The sequence below is a fragment of the Oncorhynchus mykiss genome, chromosome 7 (assembly GCF_057628025.1).
Source record: "Oncorhynchus mykiss isolate SJ-2025 chromosome 7, ASM5762802v1, whole genome shotgun sequence".
NCBI classification, from domain to species: domain Eukaryota; kingdom Metazoa; phylum Chordata; class Actinopteri; order Salmoniformes; family Salmonidae; genus Oncorhynchus; species Oncorhynchus mykiss.
The window spans coordinates 18044184-18071325 of NC_143028.1; the positions used below are offsets into that span (position 1 = coordinate 18044184).

The window sequence follows — 27142 nt, forward strand, 5'->3', positions numbered from 1 at the left end:
AGCTGTAAAAATGTATTTATTAAATATACATTTGTTTACAATATACCTGAATAATTCTATAAAACAAATTCTAAATAAATAGAATATTCAAATTAATTGTATCCGTGAGGTACATCTTTTACAATAACATTCTGTAGATAAATGACCTAATGCACTTGAAATAATATAAACAGCCAATAACAATCCTTTATCGTGGGTCTTTCATGACAGAAAATCGTCCCCCGAATACATGTTCCGTTTGTATAGCAAGCTTGCCACACAGATTTGTTGTACAATTGACTTGTTCTGTTGGTTTGCTAATTGTGCAAAATATGAAGACTTGACGTTTTACCAACGTAAGAGCAAGTAACATGGTTTCTGGAGGAGACCGTAGCAAATGTGTACAACACTGTACTTCTCCGTTCAACAAAACTCACAACGACGACAACCAGAACAAGCGCTCTCCTGAGAATGAAACGACCTTTATACCCTAAACTCCCTCTGATTATCTTCTTAAGGTCTATGAGAGAATTCATTTCAAAAGTTACTAGCACAATCACATAACGTTGTACTGTACTACACTTTGACTTTCAGACATCTAGTATCCGTTTACTGTACCACTCTTTGGTGATTCATAACATGTCGCAGGACGTCAGTGACTTTAGATGCAAAAAAAATAAAAATGAAAGGGTTATTGGCAGTGAGGGCCCAACAAAACAACGTACTGGGAACAGAAAACCGATGTGTTCAGAGAACAAAAAGGGGCCAGCCACAAGGTCCTTGGCACACAGTCACAATGCTTCTCAGTGGGATTTGATCAGTGGTTTAGCCAGGGAGCATGAGCAGGTGCATTTCTTGCTCAGACCTTGCCTTGGCAGATGGGCGAACATCATTAATCAGTCGTTATCACATTCACAATCCACAAGTGAATACAAGTAAGTGAGTTAGAGTACCGGTGCCCAACCAACCCCAAACGGATAAATCCCTTTAATTGTACATTCAGAATGGAAGGCTATATAAAGCGAGCTTATAAAGTCACTGGGGTGGATCTGATTCTTTGAGGCTTTTTGTCTCCCGACGTTAGGGCAATATAATATAAAGTAGATATATAATAAATGTTCTCCAATTGTCATTGCACATAAAAAGTGGTACAGCTCCCATGCCCCAATAAACAGCCTTTGAGATATAAAACTGCGGAATGACCATCCTCTGTTGGGTCATTCTTGGAGCCACACAGGGAATGGATCACCAATGATCACTGCTCATAGAAAGCCCAGGGACAGGCAGGTGACTAACCTACCCAGGGGGGCCTGTTCTGTATTTGAGGCCAGGCAGAACAGTGTGCGGAACAGGAGGCAGGAGATTGGGCAAAGAAGGCTATGGTGGCATCAGATGTAGTACTCCTTTCTGCTGTGACTCACAGAGCTGAGCAGGTCCAGGTTTAGATCCAAGACCAAGTCTACAGGATAGCTGTTCTCCAAGCCTGCAGGGTAGCTGTGTTCCGGGCTGTGTCTGGGATCCTTCTTCTGTGAGATAGAGGACTTCTCCTGGGGGTGGGTGTGGGTGTGGCTGCAGCGGCGGTACAGGAAGCACGACGTCACGGCCACGGCACAGAGGGTGATGAGGAACGCAGCTGTGATGAGACCTGGGAAGAGAGAGCCAGAGAGAGAGAACATTGCTTTTACTTTAAAGTGAATAATTCCAGGGGTTACTTGGTAAATTTTAATATCTCTAAAGTCAAGAGTATTTGTTTCAGGGAGAATGGCTGTACACTGACAGAAATTAAATAATTTGCTACATCATTGCAATTATGAAGAAACAGATAACTGGGGATGATCTTCTGGCTAACCTCCAATTACTGCTGAATCACTTCTTGTCTTCTTCAGTCGATCTATGCCCCTATCGACGCCCTCTGAATGATTTATTCCAGAAGAAAGGAAGCAAGCAAACAAAGGAGATGTCAGACATGACCTTCAATTATATTCGGTGGACGATGAAAGGCTACGTGGAATTTATAAAGGCATTTCAATCAATGAGTCATTTAATTGAGTAATTATGCCTACTCATGTCAAAACCTAAAAGAGATAGGTCAAGTTAATGAGTCATTAAAGACCCACTCTGTGGTACTTACAGTCGTTACAACCCTTTGCATAATTTGGATTTACAGTGCATTCAGAAAGTATTCAGACCCCTTCCCTTTTTCCACATTTTGTTACGTTACAGCTTCATTCTAACATGGATTAAATGAATGTTTTCCCCCATCAATCTAAGCACAATACCCCATAATGACAAAGCAAAAACAGGTTTTGAATTTTTTTTGCAAATGTATTACAAATAAAAAACAGAAATATCTTATTTACATAAGTATTCAGACCCTTTGCTATCAGACCCAAAATTGAGCTCAGGTGCATCCTGCTTCCATTGATCATCCTTGAGATGTTTCAACAACTGGATTGGAGTCCACCTGTAGTAAATTCAGTTGATTGGACATGATTTGGAAAGGCACACAACTGTCTATTATGTTTTATTATTTTTATTTTTATTTATCCATCATCAGTCAACTTACCTTATCTCAGTTGACTGAGAACACATTCTCATTTACAGCAACGACCTGGGGAATAGTTACAGGGGAGAGGAGGGGGATGAATGAGCCAACCGTAAACTGGGGATTGTTAGGTGACTGTGATGGTTTGAGGGCCAGTTTGGGAATTTAGCCAGGACACCAGGGTTAACACCCCTACTCTTACGATAAGTGCCATGGGATCTTTAATGACCTCAGAGAGTCAGGACACCCGTTTAACGTCCCATCCGAAAGATAGCACCCTACACAGGGCAGTGTCCTGGGATTTTGGGATATTTTTTTTTAGACCAGAGGAAAGAGTGCCTCATACTGGCCCTCCAACACCACTTCCAGCAGCATCTGGTCTCCCATCCAGGGACTGTCCAGGACCAACCCTGCTTAGCTTCAGAAGCAAGCCAGCAGTGGTATACAGGGAGGTGTGACAGCCCACTTGGAGTTTGCCAAAAGTCACCTAAAGGACTCTCAGACCATGAGAAACAAGATTCTCTGGTCTGATGAAACCAAGATTGAACTCTTTGGTCTGAAGGCCAAGCGTCACGTCTGGAGGAAACCTGGCAGCATCCCCACGGTGAAGCATGGTGGTGGCAGCATCATGCTGTGGGGATGTTGTACAGGGGCAGGGACTGGGAGACTAGTCAGGATCGAAGGAAAGATGAACGGGGGAAAGTACAGAGAGATCCTTGGGGTGAAGGTTCACCTTCCAACAGGACAACGACCCTAAGCACACAGCAAAGACAACGCAGGAGTGGCTTCGGTACAAGTCTCTAAATGTCCTTGAGTGGCCCAGCCAGGGCCCGGACTTGAACCCGATCAAACATCTCTTGAGAGACCTGAAAATAGCTGTGCGGTGAAGCTCATCATCCTACCTAACAGAGCTTGAGAGGATCTGCAGAGAAGAATGGGAGAAACTACCAAATACAGGTGTGCCAAGCTTGTGGCGTCATACCCAAAAAGACTTGAGGCTGTAATCGCTGCCAAAGGTGTTTCAACAAAGTACTGAGGAAAAAAACTAACAACGGTTTTTACTTTGTCATTATGGGGTATTGTGTGTCAACTTATGAGGGGAAATAATGGTCGAATCAAGGCTGTAATGTAACAAAATGTGGGAAAACTCAATACTTTCCGAATGCACTGTATGCTAATAGAATTACATAAATAAAATCCATATTGTGAAGCCAAACTTGATTCACATCAATGCTATTAAACTCACCAGATGTTGATTGTGAAGTTGTACTATCAGCTAAGGCTCCACAGTTCGATTCAACTAGATTGCCAAGAACATGGACTAATGAGCTTCCATGATTCAGAATGGCTGTCTTCAGCGGTGTCAAATGATTGAACTGGACAGACGACAGGCAGCCAATGAAACCCCTGGATCCTGCCCTAAGCACCTCCTCAGCCAAACCAGCATGTCCTGCTGATGTAGCTGTGACTTTACCCAAAGTCAGAGATCGTAGTGTGTTCATCTTCAGGTCAGAAGAAAGGTTGTATTTCTGGTTGATGTCTTTGTCAATCTGGTTGAAGAAAAAAGCAAACATTTCCAAATAAACTTGAACATGCCATCAAGGTGGGCTGACTGTCTATGCTATAAGCATAATGCTTTGCTATGTTGAAATAGATTCAGATAGAGATTACTGACCTGGACATAAATGTCTTTGCCTTCCCGGTGTACTTGAACACGGTGGAGCTGCCCATCGGCTAGGCTGGAGGCTTTGGGAGTAAAGATCTCGGCTCTCTCCTCTCTGTTCAGACGGAACCAGATCTGCAGACTCCCTACAAAAGTTTAAGAAAATCATAAAAAGCGTCTCCTCTTGCGGTGTTTGTTATGAGATAAACACAGAGAGAACAATGGGCGGAGATAGCAAAAAGATAGCTACCGTTGTTAGCCAGGATGATAGCCAGGTACTGTTGATGGTAGGTGCTGACACAGAGTAACATGGCAGGGGTGCGAGTCGTCAGAAAGCTGAGGGCAACGTTTTCTCTGGACTCGCCATCGTGGGCATAGATGCCTGAGGACTGGCTATGGATTGGCTGACGGCTAGACGACTGGCTACCTCTGTCTCTGTTGTGCATGACTGGGAAAGGCATCTGGAAGGTAAGGGTCACCGAGGAGCCACTCTCGAAGGACATTGACACTTCTGTCACAGGGATACAAACACGGACGCCGTTATTAGTGTCAGAAGGCTCCTCATTCAGTAGTGCTGTGTTGTGCTGTTGATCTCAGACACGGATTCAGACAGCATTAGCAAGAACCGGCTTATCTGAATGTTGAATGGGTCAGAACAAAAGGGATGCTTTGAAAGAGTAAAACTCAAAGACACACGGCTAGATCATCAATGGATCAAACAAAAGTCCCATATTCTCTGAGGTACCAAGTGCCTCTACCCCTAAAGCACGACCCTGTCCAGAAACCTCATTCAAAATGCTGTGAATAGGTGATATCTGAATATCTTAAGTGATAAAACCTGCTTTGATGCCAGTGGATGAATACAGGATTCATCTATAATGGGTGGCGTGGTCTCAGCAGGAGTCCTGTTGTGTGTCAGGCCAGCATGAACACAGCTTTTGAATGGAATTCAGTCCAACAGAAAATATGTCCTGGCCCGTCCTATTAGTTTCAGATTTAGGGAAATGAAAGAGCCCAAGGGATTGAAAAGAAAGCATCTCTGATCTTTTTAATACATGCTTTGATCACCCCTTTGATCAAATACACTTCCATAATCTTTTGAAATAATACTTTTCTAAATCTAATTTCATACTTTCATGCATTTTCCTAACCACAAAGAGAGTCATTAACTCAGCTTCTCGCAATCTTTTTTTTTAGCTTATTGCTGTTTGTTGGGGTTACTCACCTTTCTTGCAGTGTGGTCCATTGTAGGCAGAGTGTGTACAGTCACAGACATATCCACTGTTTTTTTCCATACACCGCCCTCTGTTATGACAGACACTAGCAGAGCCGCTGCAGTGGCCAGGGCAGCCTGGGGTCACTCCTGGGGTCAACTTGGCCTGCTCCTCCAGGTCAAGGGTCACGCCGTTCAGGGTCAATGCACGGATGCAGCCCAGGAAACTGCTCTCTTTGAAGGTGGATCCTCCTGGCAGGAAGTAGGCGGTAGGAAACACAGGAAGTATAAACAGTATGTTTAAACTGCTCTTGAAATAGAAGAATACTACTTCCAATGTGGAACGAAACAGTATCTAATATGCAAAGAAAGTGTTGTTATGGTTTGACTTGAGTCTAGTGCCTACCTATGAACAGTAGGCTTTTGAGCTGCAGGCGGTAGTGCCCTTCAGAGGGGGTCTCCAGAGTGTGTAGGGGCAGCTGGTCCACTTGCAGGGAAGCCTCCTTCAGGTTGCGTTCAGCCCTAACGTAGTGCCACTGCTTATCATTCAAGGGGACAGGGGACGTCACCGTCAAGTCCACCGGGCCATTCCCCACGTCAAAGATGAATGTTATAGCTGAGGGAGCTGAGGAGGACAGACAGAAATTCAAGTTCAAAATGTGGCCCACTTTTGTTTAAGATGGATTTGTCTTTGGCTTGGAGTCTTTGGCTCCTGGGCCAATGTATTCTCCCTACTAAACCACAGTTGTCCATAATGTTATCAGAACTATCTAATCAAGTCCAAGTCATCTTTCATCTAGAACAGAAAAGGTTTCAACTTGAGGTGCTCATTTACACAAGTGACTAGAGAGGACTTAGGGTTTGGTTGATTTGAGATTCAGGGAGAGACAGACTCACTGGTCAACTTCAGGGTGATGAAGTCAGCGGTCCCCAGGTTCTCCAGGAGAACACCAGAGGAAGCTGTGGTCTTGAAATACAGGGAGATGTCCGCACTGAGCTCAGCCTGGAACTTAGGGAAGTGGAGGGACGACGACCCAGGATAGAAAGAGGCTGAATTCCACAGGAACCCTGCAAATACAGTTTCCTGTACAGTTAAAAAATGAAGTAACTGAAAATGTAATAACTCAGACAATTTACCTGACCTCCCCCTACTGTTACAAAAATACAGCACTTTTTTGTTGGCATAGTCTGTACGAACAAAAAATATAATTATTATTGGCACACTCGCTTTTGGGATAATTATATGAACTGAACTAAACTTACTGTCACCGTTGCAGTGAAGGGAGCCGACTCTGTATACAGCCGCTGAGCCTGTCCTGTTGGTGTCTCCTATTACAATCTCAGTCAGTGGTAGGTGATCTTTGTAGGACAGCAATCCTGTGTCGTTTACCCTGTTGGAAAAAGGCAATATAAATTTAGACACAACCTCAGTTTACTCAATTTAAAGATGTGCTCAAAGCTCTGAGAAATGATCCATTTAGAGAAGGAAAGACTGATTGGTAAAAACACATGAATGTTGTTAATGCAGGTCATAAAACACATTGGCATCCACTGTACCACAAGTGAGTGTCTGCATCACAGTTGCAGAAGTAGTTCATGTCGATGCAGTTCTCCTCCAGGCTGCAGGAGCACTGTTGGACCCCAGGTACAGAGCCTCCCCAGTAGGTCTGTTTCTCTCCACTCCCGTCCAGCCACCACGACAGGGGCCTCCCGTCTACAACCAAGGCACATTTATTTCCATCATGCAAACTCTACGAAAAGAAAACGATGTATCACATGTTCAACTCTCCTCTTTGACTGGCCAATGTGATCTGCTTGGCACATAGAACATGTTCACCTGCTACACACAAAGGTTCATCTTCTGCCATCATAGAAAACACATGATTGATTTTTAGTCCTGTAAACCCGGCCCTACGACGCACGCCGTGGGAGGCAAACGTCTGCCTAGGGAGACTAATTGATTTTGTAGGCAATTCCACCGCAAGTTGGTGAAATACCTCGTCTTGACATATTGTCTTGCCTGTATCTAAAACAAGACCGCCCGCATCAATATTTCATATGAGAAACAAAAAATCCCCAGGCGAGACAGTAGAAGAACTCAGTGAGGCTTTTTTTCACAGTGGGAGTTGGAATCAAAGGGAGCAGAGGGTTCGGCAATACTTAGAACTCACTCTGAATATTTTCGCACAACTTTTTTTTTGCAGAAATCCATTATGTAATTTGAATTCAACTTGAGCTCTCTGTATACTGTTTGCACTTATCAGGCTTCCAATAAGACTCACCCCAAGTATTGAAGAGACGGGACTTCCTGCAGCTGTAGACCACTTCCTGTTGACAGTGCTCAGACCGTCCGATCAGAGTGCGGAGCTGCTCCAGGGAGGCTGTGTAGTTGAACCGCATCACATACGGCTTCTTTGTTGTGGCTCCAGTCACATTCACAAACCCACTGTTGTTGTGGTCCACCACTGTCCATACCTTGTCCTCTATAGGGAAGACAGAGCAGGCATTCTACTTTATATACAGGATATTCGGGTTAACAGCACAGTGGATAATCCAGATTATCATATTAGCATGAGAAAGACTTCTAGAATGTAATTTTGTTTTCCAAGATAGGTGTCCTTCACATTTCTAATTGTTAATTTAATTCAGGTTAGTCAACTGTATGGAAAGTACACCAGAGATAAACAAAGATGTGTAAAGTGGTGGACACACTTTTACATTTTTTATTTATTTTACCTTTATTTATACAGGTTTTTCTCATTGAGATAACATCTCTTTTCCAAGAAAGACCTTAATCGCATTAGCCCCATATTATCTAATTGAGAATATCCAAAAACTGCACCAGTAGCTTCCCTGGCCTAGCCTGGTTACCAAACGCTGTGCTCACCATTGATTCACTAGAATTCAGTCTGGTTTAACCAGGCTATGCCAAGCCATGAGCTCACCAGTCATGTTGCAGTAGACCAGTGTTGCCTTTAGAGGACCACTGCCATCTGGATCAATGTAGAAGTAGCCAGACGTACTCCCCATTTGTCGGTGTGCCTCACACGACGCTTCATAAATAGCTGTGGGAAGCAAGATGAGTACTTATATCAATAGCCCATACGCGTGTTTCTGTAAATGTATGAACGTATGCCAAGAGCACTCAATTACATTGTCTTGTCACACGCAAAATGTGTGAACGGTAATGGTTTGAAGAAGAAATGCACGGCAGCTTTTAACCGGGGGTTGACGTACATTATAATTCAGCAGTCAGTAAAGTGCCCTCCACTTCACAATTTATGACACCCTGATGGGAATATCAATGAGAGTTCAGTGATGGGAAATAGTGGAAACACTAATGTAACTTTAGTCACTCTATACAGTATATTAAACATAATATACACTCGGTGGCCATTTTGTTAGGTACACCCGTCTAGTACCGGGTCAGACCCCCTTTGCCCCCTGAACAGCCTGAATTCTTTGGGCATGGAAATGCTGCTCAATTGGTATCAAGGTACCTAATGTGTGCCAGGAAAAGATTTCCCTCAGCATTACGCCACCAGCCTGTACCGGGTGGACATCAGGTAGGATGAGCCATGGACTCATGCTGTTTACACCAAATTCGGAATAGGAACGCAATAGGAACTGGGATTCGTCGGACCAGGCAATGTTTTTCCACTCCTCAATTGTCCAGTGTTGGTGATCGCGTGACCACTGGAGGCTCTTCTTTCTGTTTTTAGCTGATTGGAGTGGAACCTGGTGTGGTCGTCTGCTGCAATAGCCCATCCGTGACAAGGGCCGACGAGTTGTGCATTCCGAGATGCCGTTCTGCACACCATTGTTGTACTTTCCTGTTATTCGCCTGTTTGTGGCCCTCCTGTTAGCTTGCATGATTCTTGCCATTTTCCTTCAACCTCTGATCAATGAGTTGTTTTTACCAACAGGACTGCCGCTGACTGGATGTTTTTTATTCATCACACCATTCTCGGTAAACGCTAGACATTGTTGTGCGTGACAAGCCCAGGAGGCCGGCCATTTCTGAGATACTGGAACCGGTGCGCCTGGCTCACACCATACTCACTCGTTTTTGCCCATTCTAAAGTTCAATCCAACAGTAACTGAATGCCTCGATGCCTGTCTGCTTGCTTTATGTAGCAAGCCATGGCAACGCGACTCACAGTCTGTAGGAGCGAACCATTTTCTCGAGCAGGGTTGTGTACCTAATAAACTGTCCACTGAGTGTATTTGTACTGTATCTTTTCACAGGTAAATATTTTCATTATCATGAAGGAGACAGGGCGACTGAGTTGGTTTAAAGGGCGACGAGTTGGTTTTGGGGTGTAGTTTGATGTGGGTCTCTTGTGTGTCTTCGCTGGTGGGAAGAGTTAACCAAATAATTTAGCCAATTAGCTTCAGCCAGCTGGTGTGCGACCATGACAAAATTGGTTTGACTTTGGATAGCCTATCCCTGTGGCTAGTTAGGGACCATCAATAAATTACACAATGTAAATGAGACAATATTTTCATATTACACACCTTTTAGTTTTCTCATTAAATGCTTTCAATATTTGTATAGGAATTTCTAAAATGTATAGTTGGTTTGAGGTTTTTAAGCATTTGAAATTTGGAACTATTGGAATTTGAACACATTGTCCCATGTACCTTGGGTAATTTACCGATGGTCTCTAACTAGCCCCATAGGGATATCCAAAGTCAGCCCAAATTTATCACGGGCATTACTATTGGTTCGCAGTTGTGACAGGTTGACTTACAGTTGTGACAGGTTTCTCCAGTGTAGCCTGTCCCTGAGCAATCACAGTAGAAAGTATCCCATGATTGGGTGCATCGTCCGTCATGCTCACAAAAATTAGGCAGACATCTACGAAGAGAGAGAGAGACATGTTCACACTCCGAACATTACTCATGACTGCAGAGCGGCATACAGTAGCATGAAAAGCCATTAATAGAAGATAAAAAGAGATATATATATAAGGCAGTTCCTCTATCATAGTGTTGTGTCTTTGCATATCCACTGTCTATAACCCTCGATATCACCACTGTCTGTGCTGTCTCCTCTGCCTGTTCCCTCCACCCCTCCATTCCTCAATAGAGCAGGCTTAGGGAGGAAACAGAGTATGACTCCTGGAGCGCGTCAACCTAATCACTGCTGCCTGCTCTGGCACAGCCACAACATATTTCTCACTCAGCCTAATGGTCAGAGCTGGCACACGGGCAAATCAATACTGGCAGGGAAAGATGCCAAGGGAGGGATGGGAGACACACACACACACACACACACACAAATTAATTATTCAGAGGATGTTTCTGGCTTTGGCAGTGTGACAGTACAGGCATACAGTCCAGGGGATATGCGTCCCAAATGGCTCCCTATATAGTACACAACTTTTGGTCAAAAGTAGAGCACTATGGTGCCATTTAGGATCCAGCCCAGGAAAAAGCTCTCTGTTGTAATGGGAGTCCTTCCATCTGATCTCAGGTCATACACATGTCATACTGTCTGTTCTAATGGGAATCCTTCCATCTGATCTCAGGTCATACACATGTTATAGTGTCTGTTGTAATGGGAGTCCTTCCATCTGATCTCAGGTCATACACATGTCATATTGTCTGTTGTAATGGGAATCCTTCCATCTGATCTCAGGTCATACACATGTCATACTGTCTGTTGTAATGGGAGTCCTTCCATCTGATCTCAGGTCATACACATGTCATACTGTCTGTTGTAATGGGAGTCCTTCCATCTGATCTCAGGTCATACAAATGTCATACTGTCTGTTGTAATGGGAGTCCTTCCATCTCATCTCAGTTCATACACATGTCATACTGTCTGTTGTAATGGGAGTCCTTCCATCTGATCTCAGGTCATACACATGTCATACTGTCTGTTGTAATGGGAGTCCTTCCATCTGATCTCAGGTCATACACATGTCATACTGTCTGTTGTAATGGGAGTCCTTCCATCTCATCTCAGTTCATACACATGTCATACTGTCTGTTGTAATGGGAGTCCTTCCATCTGATCTCAGGTCATACACATGTCATACTGATAGATTGAAGAGACAGAAACAGAGATACTTTCCCTTATATGGAATAGAACAGTGTCACCTACAGTAACTAAAGATATATACAAGATATAAAAACATGAATTGTTGAGATTTTGTGAGCATACCTGTTGCGGATCCCACAGATGTCGAACTGAAGCTTGCTGTAATTACCCAAAAGCCCTTGCTGCACACGGGGTAGATCCATAAGTTGGTTGTTTAGGAGGATCTGACGCATGCACCCCTGGAAGGCCACAGTAGGGTTCTTACAGCCATCACTGTATTGGGGACAACCTGTTGGAAATCATGACAATATTTGTATTGCTAAATCATTCCAGAAATAGTAATCAAACACATTTTGATGAAGCACTTATCTAATTAAAACACACACCTAAGAAATTCAAGCATAATTTAAGACACAGTCGTTACCAATTTTCCACCAATAATAAGCAATAGTTAAAAGACTGCCATCTTACCTCCAAAAAATACACTATTGCCTGAGTCTGCATGACTTTGTACGTCCATGGTAGATGTTGGCTCATTGTCCAAGACCAGGGAAACCATCAAATCTCTGTAGCTCAGACTAACAGAATGCCACAGTCCATCAGTTACACTGCCTTCTAGCAAAACAGAACACAGAAAAACACAGCATGGGTTAGGCTACATTTACTGCAGTCCCATAATGCTGTCAGTTCATTGTTATTAGCAAACGTAGTAAACATTAGCCACCGTAAAGTCACTCTGACATGCCATTAGGTGCCTTTTTCTAGCAAGCTAGCTGCTAACCTATGGAAATTTTTGTTTTCTGCTCAGCAGCTCCATGGACCATTAGGTGCAGTTGGCCTCTGCTGATTTGCAAAACCAGGTGCTGTGATCCCTGTGCCAGGCCGGTGGAGAACAGAAGTCCTTCCTGGTTCCAGGTCCTGAAGTGGAAGTGTACGTCCAGCCCCCACACCCCAAGAGGCTCCAGGGGTAGAGACAGGTAGCTACTGCTAGAGGACAGGAAGGTGGTGGACACCATCTGGGGCTGGGGCTCAGAGCACGAGAAGGTCACGTTGCCCTGGGGAACAGGGGAAAGGACAAGTAGGGATCAATACTATACCCATTCAGTGGTAGCCTACTAATGTATTTTATTTAGTTAGTTTAGTTGCTAAATAGCAACTGTTCATAGAGATGGACATTGTATACAGTATGGAAAGTCATTCCTTTTGTGTGCCTGTTCTGCTGTCCTTTCCTGTGACATATAGAGAAGGAATGTGCATGCGTCACTGACAATACCGTACGTCACACACACACACACACACACTAGCAGACACAATGTTATTCATGGTCATCTGAGTGGAAAGGCCATGGAAATGTCAAATGTTATCACTAATTCAGCTTTTATGTCCCAGGGAGAATGAAGGACCAGTGAGAGTGAATGCAGAGTTCAGTATTTGTCCGATACAAATGCTCAGCTTAGCTGTGAAGACATCCTCGATCCTGCTGCCTGCCACAGAGGAGAACAGAACTTAGGCGCTGGCTGTCTATCTGCACTTGACACATTTTTTTAATGATATTTCTTATCCCAGTTACTAATAAGCATGCACCCATTAAGAAAACGACTGTAAAAATGGTTAAATCCCTGTGGATTGATGAGGAATGGAAAATGTGTATAGTTGAGAGGGATGAGGCAAAAGGAATGGCAAATAAGTCTGGCTGCACAACCAACTGGCAAACGTACTGAAAATTGAGAAATCGTGTGACTAAACTGAATAAAAACAATAAGAAACTACACTATGAAACAAAGATAAATTACATAAAGAATGACAGTAAAAAGCTTTGGAGCACCATCAATAACATTTTGGGAAAAAATGCAGACTCATCTCCATCGTTCATTGAATCATTCATCACAAAACCGACTGATATTGCCAACTACTTTCATGTTTTTTTCACTGGCAAGATTAGCAAACTTAGGCATGACATGCCAGCAACAAACGCTGACACTACACATCCGAGTATATCTGACCAAATTATGAAAGACAAACATTTTACTTTTGAATTTCCTAAAGTGAGTGTGGAACAGGTGAAAAAAGTATTGTTGTCTATCAGCAATGACAAGCCACCGGGGTCTGACAACTTGGATGAAAAATGACTGAGGATAATAGTGGACGATATTGCCACTCCTATTTGCCATATTTTCCATTTTAAACCTACTAGATATTGTGTGCCCTCAGGCCTGGAGGGAAGCAAAAGTCATTCCGCTACCTAAGAATAGTAAAGCCCCCTTTACTGGCTCAAATAGCCAACCAATCAGCCTGTTACCAACCCTTAGTAAAGTTTTGAAAAATATGTGTTTAACCAAATACAATGCTATTTTACAGTAAACAAATTGACAATGGACTTGCAGCACGCTTATAGGGAAGGACATTCAACAGCACAGCACTTACACAAATAACTTGATGATTGGCGGAGAGAAATTGATGATAAAAAGATTGTGGGGGCTGTTTTGTAAGACTTCAGTGCGGCTTTTGACATTTCAATCATTGTCTACTGCTGGAAAAATGTATGTGTTACGGCTTTACACCCCCTGCTATATTGTGGATGAAGAGTTACCTGTCTAACAGAACACATATGGTGTTATTTAATGAAGCCTCTCCAACATAATCCAGATAGAATGAGGAATTCCCCAGGGCAGCTTTCTAAGCCCCTTACTTTTTTCAATCTTTACTAACGACATGCCTTTGAGTAAAGCCAGTGTATCTATGTATGCAGATGACTCAACACCATACACATCAGCTACTACACCAAAATGACTGCAACACTTAATAAAGAGCTTCAGTTAGTTTCAGAAGGGTTGGCTAGGAATAAGATAGTGATAAATATTTCAAAAACTAAAAGCATTGTATTTGGGACAAATCATTCACTAAACACTAAACCTCAACTAAACCTTGGTCAAAACATATTGATACAACAGTATCTAAGATGGGGAGAAGTCTGTCCATAATAAAGTGCTTCTCTACCTTCTTAACAGCACTATCAACAAGGCAGGTCCTACAGACCCTAGTTTTGTCGCACCTGAACTATTGTTCAGTTGTGTGGTCAGGTGCCACAAAGAGGGACTTAGGAAAATTGCAATTGGCTCAGAACAGGGCAGCACGGCTGGCCCTTGGATGTACACAAAGAGCAAACATTAATAATATGCATGTCAATCTCTCCTGGCTCAAAGTAGAGGAGAGATTGATTTCATCACTACTTGCCTTGGCAGCAGCTAATGGGGAACCATAATAAATACAAATACTGAAACTGTCCCCTAACAGATTACAGACTCTCTGCCAGTCAGCATCGGTTTCCATTGGTTTCCACAGCATTGGTTTCCACAGTTCATGGTAAAGGTAATGTTTTAAAAAAAATGTATTTTATTTCACCTTTATTTAACTAGGTAGGCTAGTTGAGAACAAGTTCTCATTTACAACTGAGACCTGGCCAAGATAAAGCAAAGCAGTTCGACACATACAACAACACAGCGTTACACATGGAATAAACAAACATACAGTCAATAATACAGTACAAAATGTCTATATACAGTGTGTGCAAATGAGGTAGGATAAGGGAGGTAAGGCAATAAATAGGCCATGGTGAAGTAATTACAATATAGCAATTAGACACTGGAGTGATAGATGTGCAGAAGATGAATGTGTCACGCCCTGACCTTAGAGATCCTTTAAATGCCCTATTTGGTAGGTGAGGGTGTGACTAGGGTGGGAAATCTGTTTATATTTCTTTGTTGGCCGAGTATGGTTCCCAATCAGAGGCAGCTGTCTATCGTTGTCTCTGATTGGGGATCACACTTAGGCAGCCCTTTTTCCCCACCTTCTGTTGTTGGATCTTGTCTTTGTTTGTTGCATGGGTTGCACTCCTAAGCTTTTCGTTCGTTGAGTTGTTCATTGTTTTTGGTGAAATATTTAAAATGAAAGGAAATGTACGCCTACCACGCGGCACCTTGGTCTTCATTTAATGACGGACGTAACAGAATGTGCAAGTAGAGATACTGGGATGCAAAAGAGTAAGATCAATAAATAAATACAGTATGGGGATGAGGAAGTTGGATGGGCTATTTACAGATGGGCTATGTACAGGTGCAGTGATCTGTGAGCTGCTCTGACAGCTGGTGTTTAAAGTTAGTGAGGGAGATATGAGTCTCCAGCATCAGTGATTTTTGCAGTTCATTCCAGTCATTGGCAGCAGAGAACTGGAGGGAAAGTCGGCCAAAGTAGGAATTGGCTTTGGGGGTGACCAGTGAATTATACCTGCTGGAGCGCGTACTACGGATGGGTGCTGCTATGGTGACCAGTGAGCTGTGATAAGGCGGGCTTTACCTAGCAAAGAGTTGTAGATGACCTGGAGCCAGTGGGTTTGGCAACGAGTAGGAAGCGAGGGCCAGCCAACGAGAGTGTACAGGTCGCAGTGGTGGGTAGTATATGGGGCTGTCATGACGTTGGCCTGGGGGTAGGTTAATGACAGTCATAAATACCTCTTACCCTCTTTTTCCTCTCTCTACCCTACTGATGTTACATTTGCAAACTCCTTGTTTAACAAAGAGATTCTGGGAACATCAGAAGGTGGGGGGAAATTAACTATATTCTGGTAATCCGACCAATTAAACATATGCCGTGGTACTTAATGAATATGATGTCAGTTCGGTTGTCATCTGAGACATTCTCATCAATGATAAGATGACATAACTCTACAGTGTAAAGTCTACACATCAGAGTTATCGGATTCACATGGAATTGTTGTTCAATTTAGATGTTTGAATATGAAATTATTCGTGATGGGATGAAATGTGATTTTAGCTTCTAAAATGTGAGAATTGGGTTTTCATGAGTGAATTAGGCCTGACTCAGTGGCCCGCCCACGTGAGGAGACATACATGTAGGTTGTAAACTATGAAACACACCCCTTTTCTCCCTTCCTATTTAAAGCATTGACGACCATATAACCTCCTGTTCCGAGGATGTGACGACGACTTTCCGATGTCAGAATGGTTCAGATAATAACTACAGAACGAAGCCAACATCAGCGTGAGCTTTGGTTGTGAATGGTATGAACTTTGAACTCTTATTCACTACAGAAGTGATACCTCCTAGCCGTTAAGTTAGCAACAGCAGCTGCAAACGCAGGTTAGGAAGGAACAGACAGAGTATCCTGTCTACCACACAACGACATAACTGCAACGTATTCAATTTACCAGCAGATACATTCTTCAAAGGACAAAGGACTCGGTTTGGCAACACGGCCTTCCATCTACCACCAACCTACCGAAGCGCAGCTCAGAGTAAATATTTATTGCATTTTCCTTTTCCAAATGGGTGGTAATTTAGAATGCATAAAATACTGTATTTACGATAGCACAGCTTCTCCCTGTGTCCCTCAGTCTTCCCGCTCTTTCACTCAAACCCAGCCCCTTTTCTTTTGTGTAACCAGCTGTCATATCTGTTCCGCCCGCTAGGGACGTTTTCCTTTATGACGTAATTTGTAATCAAGTTATGATTAATTATGTGTATATGTAATTATGTGTGATTAGTTAGGTATTTAGTAAATAAATCATTAAACCCAATTTTGTATTGCTGATTCAACTTGTTAGCCAGGGTTCGTGCAGATAACCAAGAATTCACAACTTTCAGATGAGACTGAATTAAGGTGACGATTAATATTGACTGCTATTGATGTAAAATATTACTAGGTCTTTAAGAGTTTATTCGGAAGATAACAGCTCTATAAATATTATTTTGTGGTGCCCCGACTCTCTAGTTAATTACATTTACATAATTAGCTCAATCAGGTAATATTAATTACGGAGAAATTATTTTATAGAATAGCATGTCATATCACTTAATCCGGCATAGCCAAAGACACGACAGGGCTTTGGTGACAAAACGGATGGCACTGTGATAGACTGCATCCAATTTTTTGAGCAGAGTGTTGGAGGCAATTTTGTAAATGACATCGGCGAAATCGAGGATCGGTAGGATGATCAGTTTTACTAGGGTATGTTTAGCAGCATGAGTGAAGGATGCTTTATTGTGATATAGGAAGCCAATTCTAGATTTAATTTTGGATTGGAGAAGCTTAATGTGAGTCTGGAAGGAGAGTATACAGTCTAACGAGACACCTAGGTATTTGTAGTTGTCCACATATTCTAAGTCAGAGCCGTCCAGAGTAGTGATGCTAGACGGGCGAGCAGGTGCGGGCAGTAATCGATTGAATAGCATGCATTTTGTTTAACTTGCATATAAGAGCAGTTGGAGGCCACGGAGGGAGAGTTGTATGGAATTGAAGATCGTCTGGAGGTTAGTTAACACAGTGTCCAAAGAAGGGCCAGAAGTATACAGAATGGTGTCGTCTGCGTAGAGGTGGATCAGAGAATCACCAGCAGCAAGAATGATAAATGATAAGAATAAATAAATGATAAATGATAAGAATGATAAGCTGAAGGATAAAGAGGGCCAATAATGGGCAAGTATGGTCCAAAAACAAAAGTGGCTTCTATGCAATGTGCCAGGTACGCCTTCTGCACAGTTGCCCAGGTGGGCTGAAAAGAATGACAACAGTGGCTTCCTTTCATTTCTCATTACTGCCGCCTCCTCAACATGTCTATCGACCACATATTCACGTTGGGTTGCGCCTCAAATGACACCCTATTCCCTTTACAGTGCACTACTTTTGTCGACCACTATATTGGGAATACGGTGCCATTTGGGACATACACATTACCTCCACAGACAGTGCTCACCGTCGGCTGGGAGGGAGTGGGTGTCCATGGCTCAGCGCCCGCCTGTAATTGGTCACCAAAGGGTTCTAGAGATAGCTGTATTATAACATTATTATATTAAAATAGACCGAGCAGAGGCGTTCTGTAATGGACTGAGAAAACGTAATCTACTTTGCCTCCTCCTAACCACCATTCAATTGTATATATGCATTGTCTTCCAGCATTGTAGTTTTCTAAATGTATTTTGAGATGTGTGAACCTTCAATTTATAATTAAGCAATACGGCCCGAGGAAATGTGGTATATAGCCAATATTCCACGGCTAAGGGCTGTTTTTATGCACGACACAAAGCGGGGTGTCTGGATACAGCCCTTGGCCATGATATATTGGCTATATACCACAAACCCCCGAGGTGCCTTATTGCTATTATAAACTGGTTACCAACGTAATTAAACCAGTAAAAAAGATATGTTTTTGTCATACCAATGCTATATGGTCTGATATACCACGGCTTTCAGAGTATCAGCATTCAGGGCTCGAACCGCCTGGTTTTTTTATGCAAAACACCCCACATTCATCCATACTGGTTCATTTAGGCGTAATTTATTTAATTATTTGAATGAATGGTCATTCTTGTTGGAGTGCAGCGTGTGCATACAGTATGCTTTATCTAAAGTACACCTACCACACTGTGGATCTGGAGCTTGCGTCGCTTGGCCAGGTTGATAATGTTGACTCCATTATAGTAGAGGTTCTCTATGCAGCCATGGAAGTTCTTCCTAAGGAAGCTTCCTGGTTTACCGGGTATAGGAATCCCTCCGAAGCTGAGCTTTGAGACACAAAGAGAGTGGGTTCAAAACAAAATATTACTGATATGATCAACCCCTAAAAAACATCTAAATGTATTTAATTCAGTAATGTACGGATGAATGAATGATTTATGGAGCATAGTTTGCAATGGCTCTAATGAAATACAGTACATGAATGAGTGATGACGCACCTCATAGTCCACCTCCAGTGAGTCTTCCACACCTGTGGTGCTGAGGTGACGTGTGTGCCCGTCCACGGTGAGGTTGACCTGCTTGTTGGAGCGTTTAACTAGGACGTAGTGCCAGAGCTGGTCATCCAGGAGACAGCCCAGGAACACTGACACATTCGCACTGCTGGGGTAGAGCTTAGCGTCGTCTAGAGAGAGGGAGGAGGAAGAGGAGGAGGAGCAGGAGGGAAGAAGAAGAGTACAACACACAGAGGTTCAATGAGGAGTCTTCAGAATCAGCATGTCATACTGTACATTTGATTTTGTCCTAATGATAGAACTACTATAAGGGAATAGTGCTTTGGGACCATTGGACTGTGCTTACCCAGGTTGAGGTGCAGAGCCAGGGTCGCGTGGTGCAGCTCCAATGTCAGGTAGTCTCCTCTGTGTCCCTCCCCGTGCACCAGCACCCCGTCTGCCCCGTAGCTCTTAAACCTGAGGGAGATCACATCCTTCACCGTTCTCTGGGACTTCTGGTTAAACCGGTACAACAGAGCACTCCTGCCGTTGAAGTCTGCCACATCTGACTCTGTGAACCAATAGCGGATGAAGATAAACATGAAGAAAGCACGGTCAGATTACCCATCTACTGAATATCAGCATAACGTTAAAATTTGTGCTAATGCTTTATAGTGCATTAGTGTATTATCACACACACACACACACACACACACACACACACACACACACACACATTGTGTGGAGGAAGGGCAGGTGCAGTGTAAAAATAACCATGAAAAGTATTATTCCTAATCTGAGATCTGGTGTTTAGGGGGTGTTTAAATGTTAACCCAATGTGAATGTTTTAATACACAGAATGTGTTGTAAAACAGAAACAAAATAGTCTGAAACACCCCCCAAAGTGGTTCTTCAACTTGAATAACGGTATTTTTAAGAGAGTGTTGTGAAAATTTCGGGGGGGGGGGGGGGGGGGGGGTTTCGGTGCATGTTTCTCATACAATTAATGGTTTATTGATAAGGGCCTATTGATAATTTCTTGTTGTTGAATTCCACCTTCATTTTTTCAATGCTTTATTGGGACAGGTTAGAAACAGGAGGGGCAATAACATAGTACATCTCGTTGGAATTTCACCCGCTCAACCACACAGCAACACTGTAAGAAATTATTCTGGGGTCAATAGAAATTGACTCCACAAAACAACCAACATACAGTGCATTCCGAAAGTATTCAGATTTCTTCCATTCTTCCACATTTTGTTACGTTACAGCCTTATTCTAAAATTGATTTAAAAAAAAAATATTATTATCAATCTAAACACGATACCCCATAATGACAAAGTGAAAACAGATTTTTTAGAAATGTTTGCAAGTGGATTACAAATAAAAAACAGAAATAGCCTATTTACATAACTATTCAGACCCTTTCCTATGAGACTCGAAATTGAGCTCAGGTGCATCCTGTTTCCATTGATCATCCTTGAGACTTCACTACAACTTGATTGGAGTCCACCTGTTGTAAATATAATTGAATGAACATGACTTGGAAAGTTTATATAAGGTCCCACAGTTGACAGTGCATGTCAGAGCAAAAGCCAAGCCATGAGGTTGAAGGAATTGTCAGTAGCACTCCAAGACAGGATTGTGTCGAGGGAGAGATCTGGGGAAAGGTACCAAAAAATGTATCCAGAGTTGTAGGTCCCCAAGATCACATTGGCCTTCATCAGTATTAAATGGAAGAAGTTTGGAACCACCAACACTCTTCCTAGAGCTGTCCGCCTGGCAAAACAATCGGGGGAGAAGGACTTTGGTCAGGGAGGTGACCAAGAACCCGATGGTCACTCTAAAAGAGCTCCAGAGTTCCTCTGTGGAGATGGGAGAACCTTCCAGAAGGACAACCATTTCTGCAGCACTCCACCAATCAGGCCTTTATGGTAGAGTGGCCAGACGGAAGCCATTCCTCAGAAAAAGGCACATGACAGCCCACTTGGAGTTTGCCAAAAGGCACTTAAGGACTCTCAGACCATAAGAAACAAAATTCTCTGGTCTGATGAAACCAAGATTGAACTCTTTGGCCTAAATACCATGCTCCGTCACGTCTGGAGGAAACCTGGCTCCATCCCTAAGGTGAAGCATGGTGGTGGCAGCCTCATGCTGTGGGGATGTTTTTCAGCGGCAGGGACTGAGAGACTAGTCAGGATCTAGGGAGAGATGAACAGAGCAAAGTACAGATCCTTGATGAAAACCTACTCCAGAGCGCTCAGGACCTCAGACTGGGGTGAAGATTTACCTTCCAACAGGACAACGACCCTAAGCACACAGCCAAGACAACACAGGAGTGGCTTCGGGACAAGTCTCTGAATGTCTTTGAGTGGCCCAGCCAGAGCCTGGACTTGAACCCGATCGAACATCTCTGGAGAGACCTGAAAATAGCTGTGCAGTGATGCTCCCGATCCAACCTGAGAGAGCTTGAGAGGATCTGTAGAGAAGAATGGGAGAAACTCTTCAAATACAGGTGTGCCAAGCTTGTAGCGTCATACCCAAGAAGACGCAAGGCTGTAATTGCTTCCAAATGTGCTTCAATAAAGTACTGCGTAAAGGTTCTGAATACTTCTGTAAATGTGATATTTCACTTTTTCATTTTTATACATTTGCTAAAATGTCAAAAAATCTATTTTGTCATTTAACTAGGCAAGTTAAGAACAAATTCTTATTATTGTGTAGATTGATGAGGAAAACAATATATATTCCATTTTAGAATAAGGCTGTAATGCAACATAATGTGGAAAGAGGTCTGAATACTTCCCGAATGCACTATATACACAGTACTTAATAAAAATGAATGCAAGTCGTGCAAAGCACGTGGTATAGCGATAGGCCTAACGCAGCTGACTTAGATCACTCCTCACCCCACCGAAGACCGGGGTTAAATTCCACGCTCCCTTCAATCTGTTTCTCCCACATCTGTATCCCCTCTCAATACATTGTCAAAGTCATTTCAATGATTTGTTCATTTCATTTGACCAAAAATAATGTTAGAATAAATCCAAATTAACATGTTGCTCAAAATTTAAGTACAGTATCTTTCATGAGGATAACCAGAGAGAAAATGTAGTGATTGAACTCATTTCATTTACCTAGGCAAGTCAGTTATGAACAAATTCTTATTTACAATGACAGCCTAGAAACAGTGGGTTTACTGACTTGTTCAGGGGCAAAATTAGAGATTTTTACCTTGTCAGCTGGGGGATTTGATCGAGCAACCTTTCAGTTACTGGCCCAACTCTCTAACCACTAGGCTACCTAGCATCCCTCATTGGAAGCGCTTAGTTTGAATCACCTCACATTTTCTATCTTGCCACACAACTCTGTTTTTAGAAGATTGTGGGCCATTCAAAATGGTGTCTTTCTGTATGCATGTTTGAAGAAAGAAAAGTATATTTCTATATTAGTATTAAAACAGCTTGTTGTGGCCATGAGATGATGAATGGATATCAAAACCGTCAGGAAAATTGACATTCATTGAGGACAGCACTCATTCCCACATTCAATGTTGTCAACTGTACCGCAGGACTGGAACGTAAATCACAGAGGATAGATGTTGTGGTGGCAGTTGCAGAGAAGTACTTGAGTGTATGAGATTTTACTGCAGAAGAGTTACAAGGTGTTTTGAACAATAGTGTCCCGTCCTCCCAGGCTGCTGGCCTGGTGTAGGATCAGATAGGACCAAGTAGTGGAATAGTTTTAGGTTTCAATGGGTGTAAGGGTTAGTTGGTAGGGCAATTTTTTCACAAAGTGTAATGAATTTATACTACCAAAATAGTAGGCTGATACACAGCCAATACTGTAGGTGGCGCCAGGCACATTTAACATTTATTTGTGGACCGCCATAATACCAAAGAATAATACGAAGAACGTGGTTGTCAACAAAAGAGGCAGGTGCAGAATCCTCAATTCTTTCAGGACAATCTACAGCTACTGCTGGTGATTTGAACACTATGCCTGACAATGTCTGCCAAAATGGTATAAAATGGCAAATATATAACACAACGTGAAACATTAAGAGACTTCAGAAATATGGATTTAATTCTGCACTAGACAGGATTTAAAGCATTATAATGGTGTTAAGAAGCTTTAGAGCAGGGCTGCCCAACCCTCTTCCTGGAGAGCTCCCGTCCTGTGGGTTTTCAGTCCAACCCTAATTAACACACCTGATTCTACGAATTAGCTGCTCAACAAGATCTTAACTAGCTGAATCAGATATGCTAAATTAGGGTTGGACTGAAAACCTACGGGACAGTAGATCTACAGGAAGAGGGTTGGGCAGCCCTGCTTTAGAAGGAGGAAATGGCACTGAAAGAGAAGGTGTCTAATTCTGCACCTAACCGGACTCAACACACCAAAATAGTGTTCTTAATCTTTTCTGTTAGTGCTCCCAGACCCTGGCAAGTTTTATTTTTCACTATCGCATTTTGTCCTCGGTCCCTAAACGTCTTTGCTGCGCGAGAGAAGCAGAGATGAAAGAGGAAAGCGAAAACAAACTTTAGTGATGTCAACTAGATTGAAGCATTAATTCTGTCAATTTATGACATTATTCTGGTGAGCAAGGGTTTATTTGGTCTTCGAGAGCAACAAGTGATGACAGAAGAGAAGCTGCATGTACCTAATTATAGACAAGTTGAGTAACGAATAACATACAAAAAAATCTGAAATTATAAGCAGAAACTTAAAAAGGCCTGTCAAAAATGTTTTTGCCATCTCTGATATAGAAAATGTGCCGTACAGTCAGAGTACAGCACATTTTCTATATTTGCGGGCCTCCGATTTTCTCTATCACATGTAGTCGGGCGGTTGCGGGTGATCAAACAACTGACACAAACAATATCCTGACTAGAGACAGCCTGATGTGATGACCCACTCACTGTATACACAGCCATAGACCTCCACTCTGAGGCCGATCCATCCTGTAGTGCTCCAGTCCAGTGGGACGAAGCGTAGGAACCTCGCTGCGATGGAATGGACCAGCTTGTGTTGGACCACACCCTCTGAGTTAGTGTTCCCTGTGTACGTCTGCTGGGAAGAGGAGCGGGAGAATAGATATTTTCTAGATTGGTCAAAACCCATTCAAATCAAAGTTTTTAACAATTGGTAACAGATCATGAAAAGTCATCATTCATTTAAAGATTGTGTGAAAAAAAGCCACGAATAGTAGCCAGACCTAACGGGGGCAAATGAGGGCTTTGCTTTTGCGTCAAGATGCAGTTTTTCTATTTCTTCCCCAAAACGTTTGAGAAGAATGAGGAGGAACATGAGATTTAAGGGGAGGATGAAGCTATTTTAGGACTTGTATTGGTTCTTCTGTGAAGGCCTAAGCCCATCTGAGCCCATTTGTTTAGCTTTTCAGCATGAGAAGAAGCAATAGCGACCTCTGTCTCTGGTGGGCCCAGTGGCCACACAAATCAATTCAGAAGTTGTTCAAATAAAACAAACCCCCCCAAAATAAAGTTATTCAAGTCAAGCAAAAAGGAAGGCAGCAGAGCTTGGACCCTAGAGGGCAGAAGACTGTGTTGACTGTGTTTTATGCTCTGTGTAACTCTCAAGCGGCCACCCGAAGCTTCTGGGGGGAGAGTACAGAGAGCAGAAAATAGCTGGGGGTTGATGAGGTGAACAAAAGTTTACATTTAGTATTTTCAGAAGTGTGATTTTCATTCTTTCTGATTTTCTTCCTATTTTCTTCCATCAATTACAGAAAAACATTTAATTTTCGCAATCTACTTTTCTGTGATGTACTTAACCAAAATCTCTAATTTACAGCTTTAAAATGTCTTATAATATCTGCCACGGAAGGATTCCCGTTAAAACCTGAAATGAATCCCTACTTCTTACACAAATCTTGTTTTTCTCATTATGCTTTTTGAAGGGACATGTCAACTTCAAATGCCCTCTATTCTGAGGAACGGAATTTCATATTATTTTCACCCAACTTTTAACCTAAATCCAGTGACATGGTAACATTTGAGTTTTCATGAATTTATACGACATAGCCAATTTTGACTTTGCAGCTGGCCCATCTAGCGGGAAAAGCCGCTTCTTTGCCTCCAGGGCATGACTCATGACAATAAACATCAACCTGCCAGACAGGCAGAGCCTCACCCCAGTGTCTTCGCTCTGTCCGTACTGCTTCCAAGCCAGGCCAGAGTCACTGAACAGCAGCATAAAGCTGGTCACCCAGTCAGAGCTCCCTGAGCGGCCCTGTGTAGCGATGGCCGTGACCTCCATCTTCTGCCTGAGGTCCAGCTGGAGCCACGGCTGTCTGTCTGACCGCTCCGGGGCCCAGCCACCCTCTCCTGGTGCAGGAAAGGGTACAATGGGTGTGAGTCTCTCCGTGTTTGTGTGTGCGTGTGTGTGTGTGCGTCTGTGTCTCTGTGACAATTAACAACGACATTCATCACTGTTGCAGCTGTTAATATGTATATTATTTATGTATTTTGTTTGAGCATAATTGTTATTGTTTTTATTTCATTTGGTCCTCACACCCACTCATTGGTCATGCTGCTCACTCAATGGTCATGCTGCTCACTCAATGGTCATGCTGCTCACTCAATGGTCATGCTGCTCACTCAATGGTCATGCTGCTCCCCCTATGGTCCCCCCCCCCCCTCTCAACAGTCCCCCCACCCTCTCAACAGCCTCCACCCCAATGGACACTTATTTTTTTAATCACTGCTAGAGTTATGATGTATATAGCGCTATTTCTTCTGCTGTATTTTTTAGCACCATTTTCATGATTTTAATTCCCTTAGTCCTGTATGTCGGAGCTCGGAGCCTACGATTTTCACTTTACCCCGCAGTCACACCTGCAACCCTGTACATGTGACTATTAAACACTCTGAATCTTCATATTCTAATGATGCCGGCCAATACAGCCAAATCCCTCACTAGAACTGACAATATTTTGCTTCCAGTGAACGGGGCAACACTTACCCTCTCTTCTGTTCAGCTTAGCAGAGTGAGGCAGCTGACTGCTGGAGGATGTTGAAGAGCTTTCGAAGGAGGACTCAGGCAATACGGATAGCAATGGTCCATTGCAATTATCTGAAAGAGGATCTTGGTTATTTTATACCTTACAGTGAACAACAGTGTGAAACACTACCACCAGGAGGGAAAGAGGGAATGTCCCAGCAAACCACCTGAGACAGTAGCCTACTTCCTCTGACTCCTCCAAAACAGTTACATTGAGTAGCCTAATGAGCATTTAACACCTGTCAACTTGAAGTCGACAGACTCCATGCAATTGTATAAGACAATTGAATATTCGTCCAAAGCCCACCAAATGCATTTTCTTAGCCTAACATAAGTGTGCTAATGTCTTAAGACAATAGCCTACCAGAGTTAGTGTGGGAAAATGTTATATATAGACCTCTCAAATATCACGACGAAACTTGAGTTGGATGAGTGTCAGAGTGTGACAGACATATTTGCCAACCTTAAACAACGATATCGAATAGGTTAGCCTGCTGTAAACAGACTTGCAATTGACTTACTTGCTGCATGTATGGATCCAAAAATACTTAAAACAAAGTAACTGAATATATAGAACCACGAGGCGCTTCTCGAGCTCATGTTCGCCAACACAGCAGGCATAATATCCAAGTTGCGGTACAGCATCTGCCCGTGGTCTCCAGAATATAGATCCTGTGTGTGCCCCAGGACTCAGAATGTTCCTGTGGCTTTCCAGCTCTACCCCCGAAATATTTTTGTAAAAGCCATGTGATTAAATCGTAGAGACCCTCTCACAAATATAATCTTAAAGACGTTGTTTCCAAGGCAACAAAAGTCGCTATTTATAAGGACAATAGCTTTACGTTCTTCATCAAGGATTGGTGGTTACTTCTGGTGCGTTCCGACGCACAAGCATCGTCGCGACTCCAATTTGAAATCAATCAGAAT

General features: G+C 42.9%; 1 protein-coding gene across 1 annotated transcript; it reads right to left on the bottom strand.

Moving 5' to 3' along the window:
- LOC110527532 (contactin-associated protein-like 5) lies at positions 1-27142 on the bottom strand. Its single transcript, XM_021608875.3, has 23 exons — positions 26737-27142; positions 26177-26287; positions 25346-25539; positions 24115-24262; positions 19560-19763; positions 19199-19383; positions 18884-19027; positions 12231-12504; positions 11921-12064; positions 11573-11738; positions 10155-10261; positions 8346-8465; positions 7683-7883; positions 6958-7114; positions 6664-6791; positions 6298-6468; positions 5807-6025; positions 5413-5652; positions 4438-4698; positions 4200-4333; positions 3771-4074; positions 1829-1891; positions 1-1624 (listed from the first exon to the last, which is right to left on the bottom strand). Exons 1-23 carry the CDS (start codon positions 26858-26860, stop codon positions 1368-1370), a joined length of 4056 nt encoding a protein of 1351 aa, XP_021464550.3. The 5' UTR covers positions 26861-27142; the 3' UTR covers positions 1-1367.

What these genes read in the sequence shown, in the direction of transcription:
- LOC110527532 (XM_021608875.3), bottom strand. Translation starts at nt 26,860, where the DNA reads ATGCTGTACCGCAACTTGGATATTATGCCTGCTGTGTTGGCGAACATG. An exon ending in ATCTGTGGGATCCGCAACAG is followed by an intron (nt 10,262 to 11,572) that starts GTATGCTCACAA and finishes CTCTCTTCGTAG; the next exon opens with ATGTCTGCCTAATTTTTGTG. An exon ending in GCAAAGACATTTATGTCCAG is followed by an intron (nt 4,075 to 4,199) that starts GTCAGTAATCTC and finishes TTCTTCAACCAG; the next exon opens with ATTGACAAAGACATCAACCA.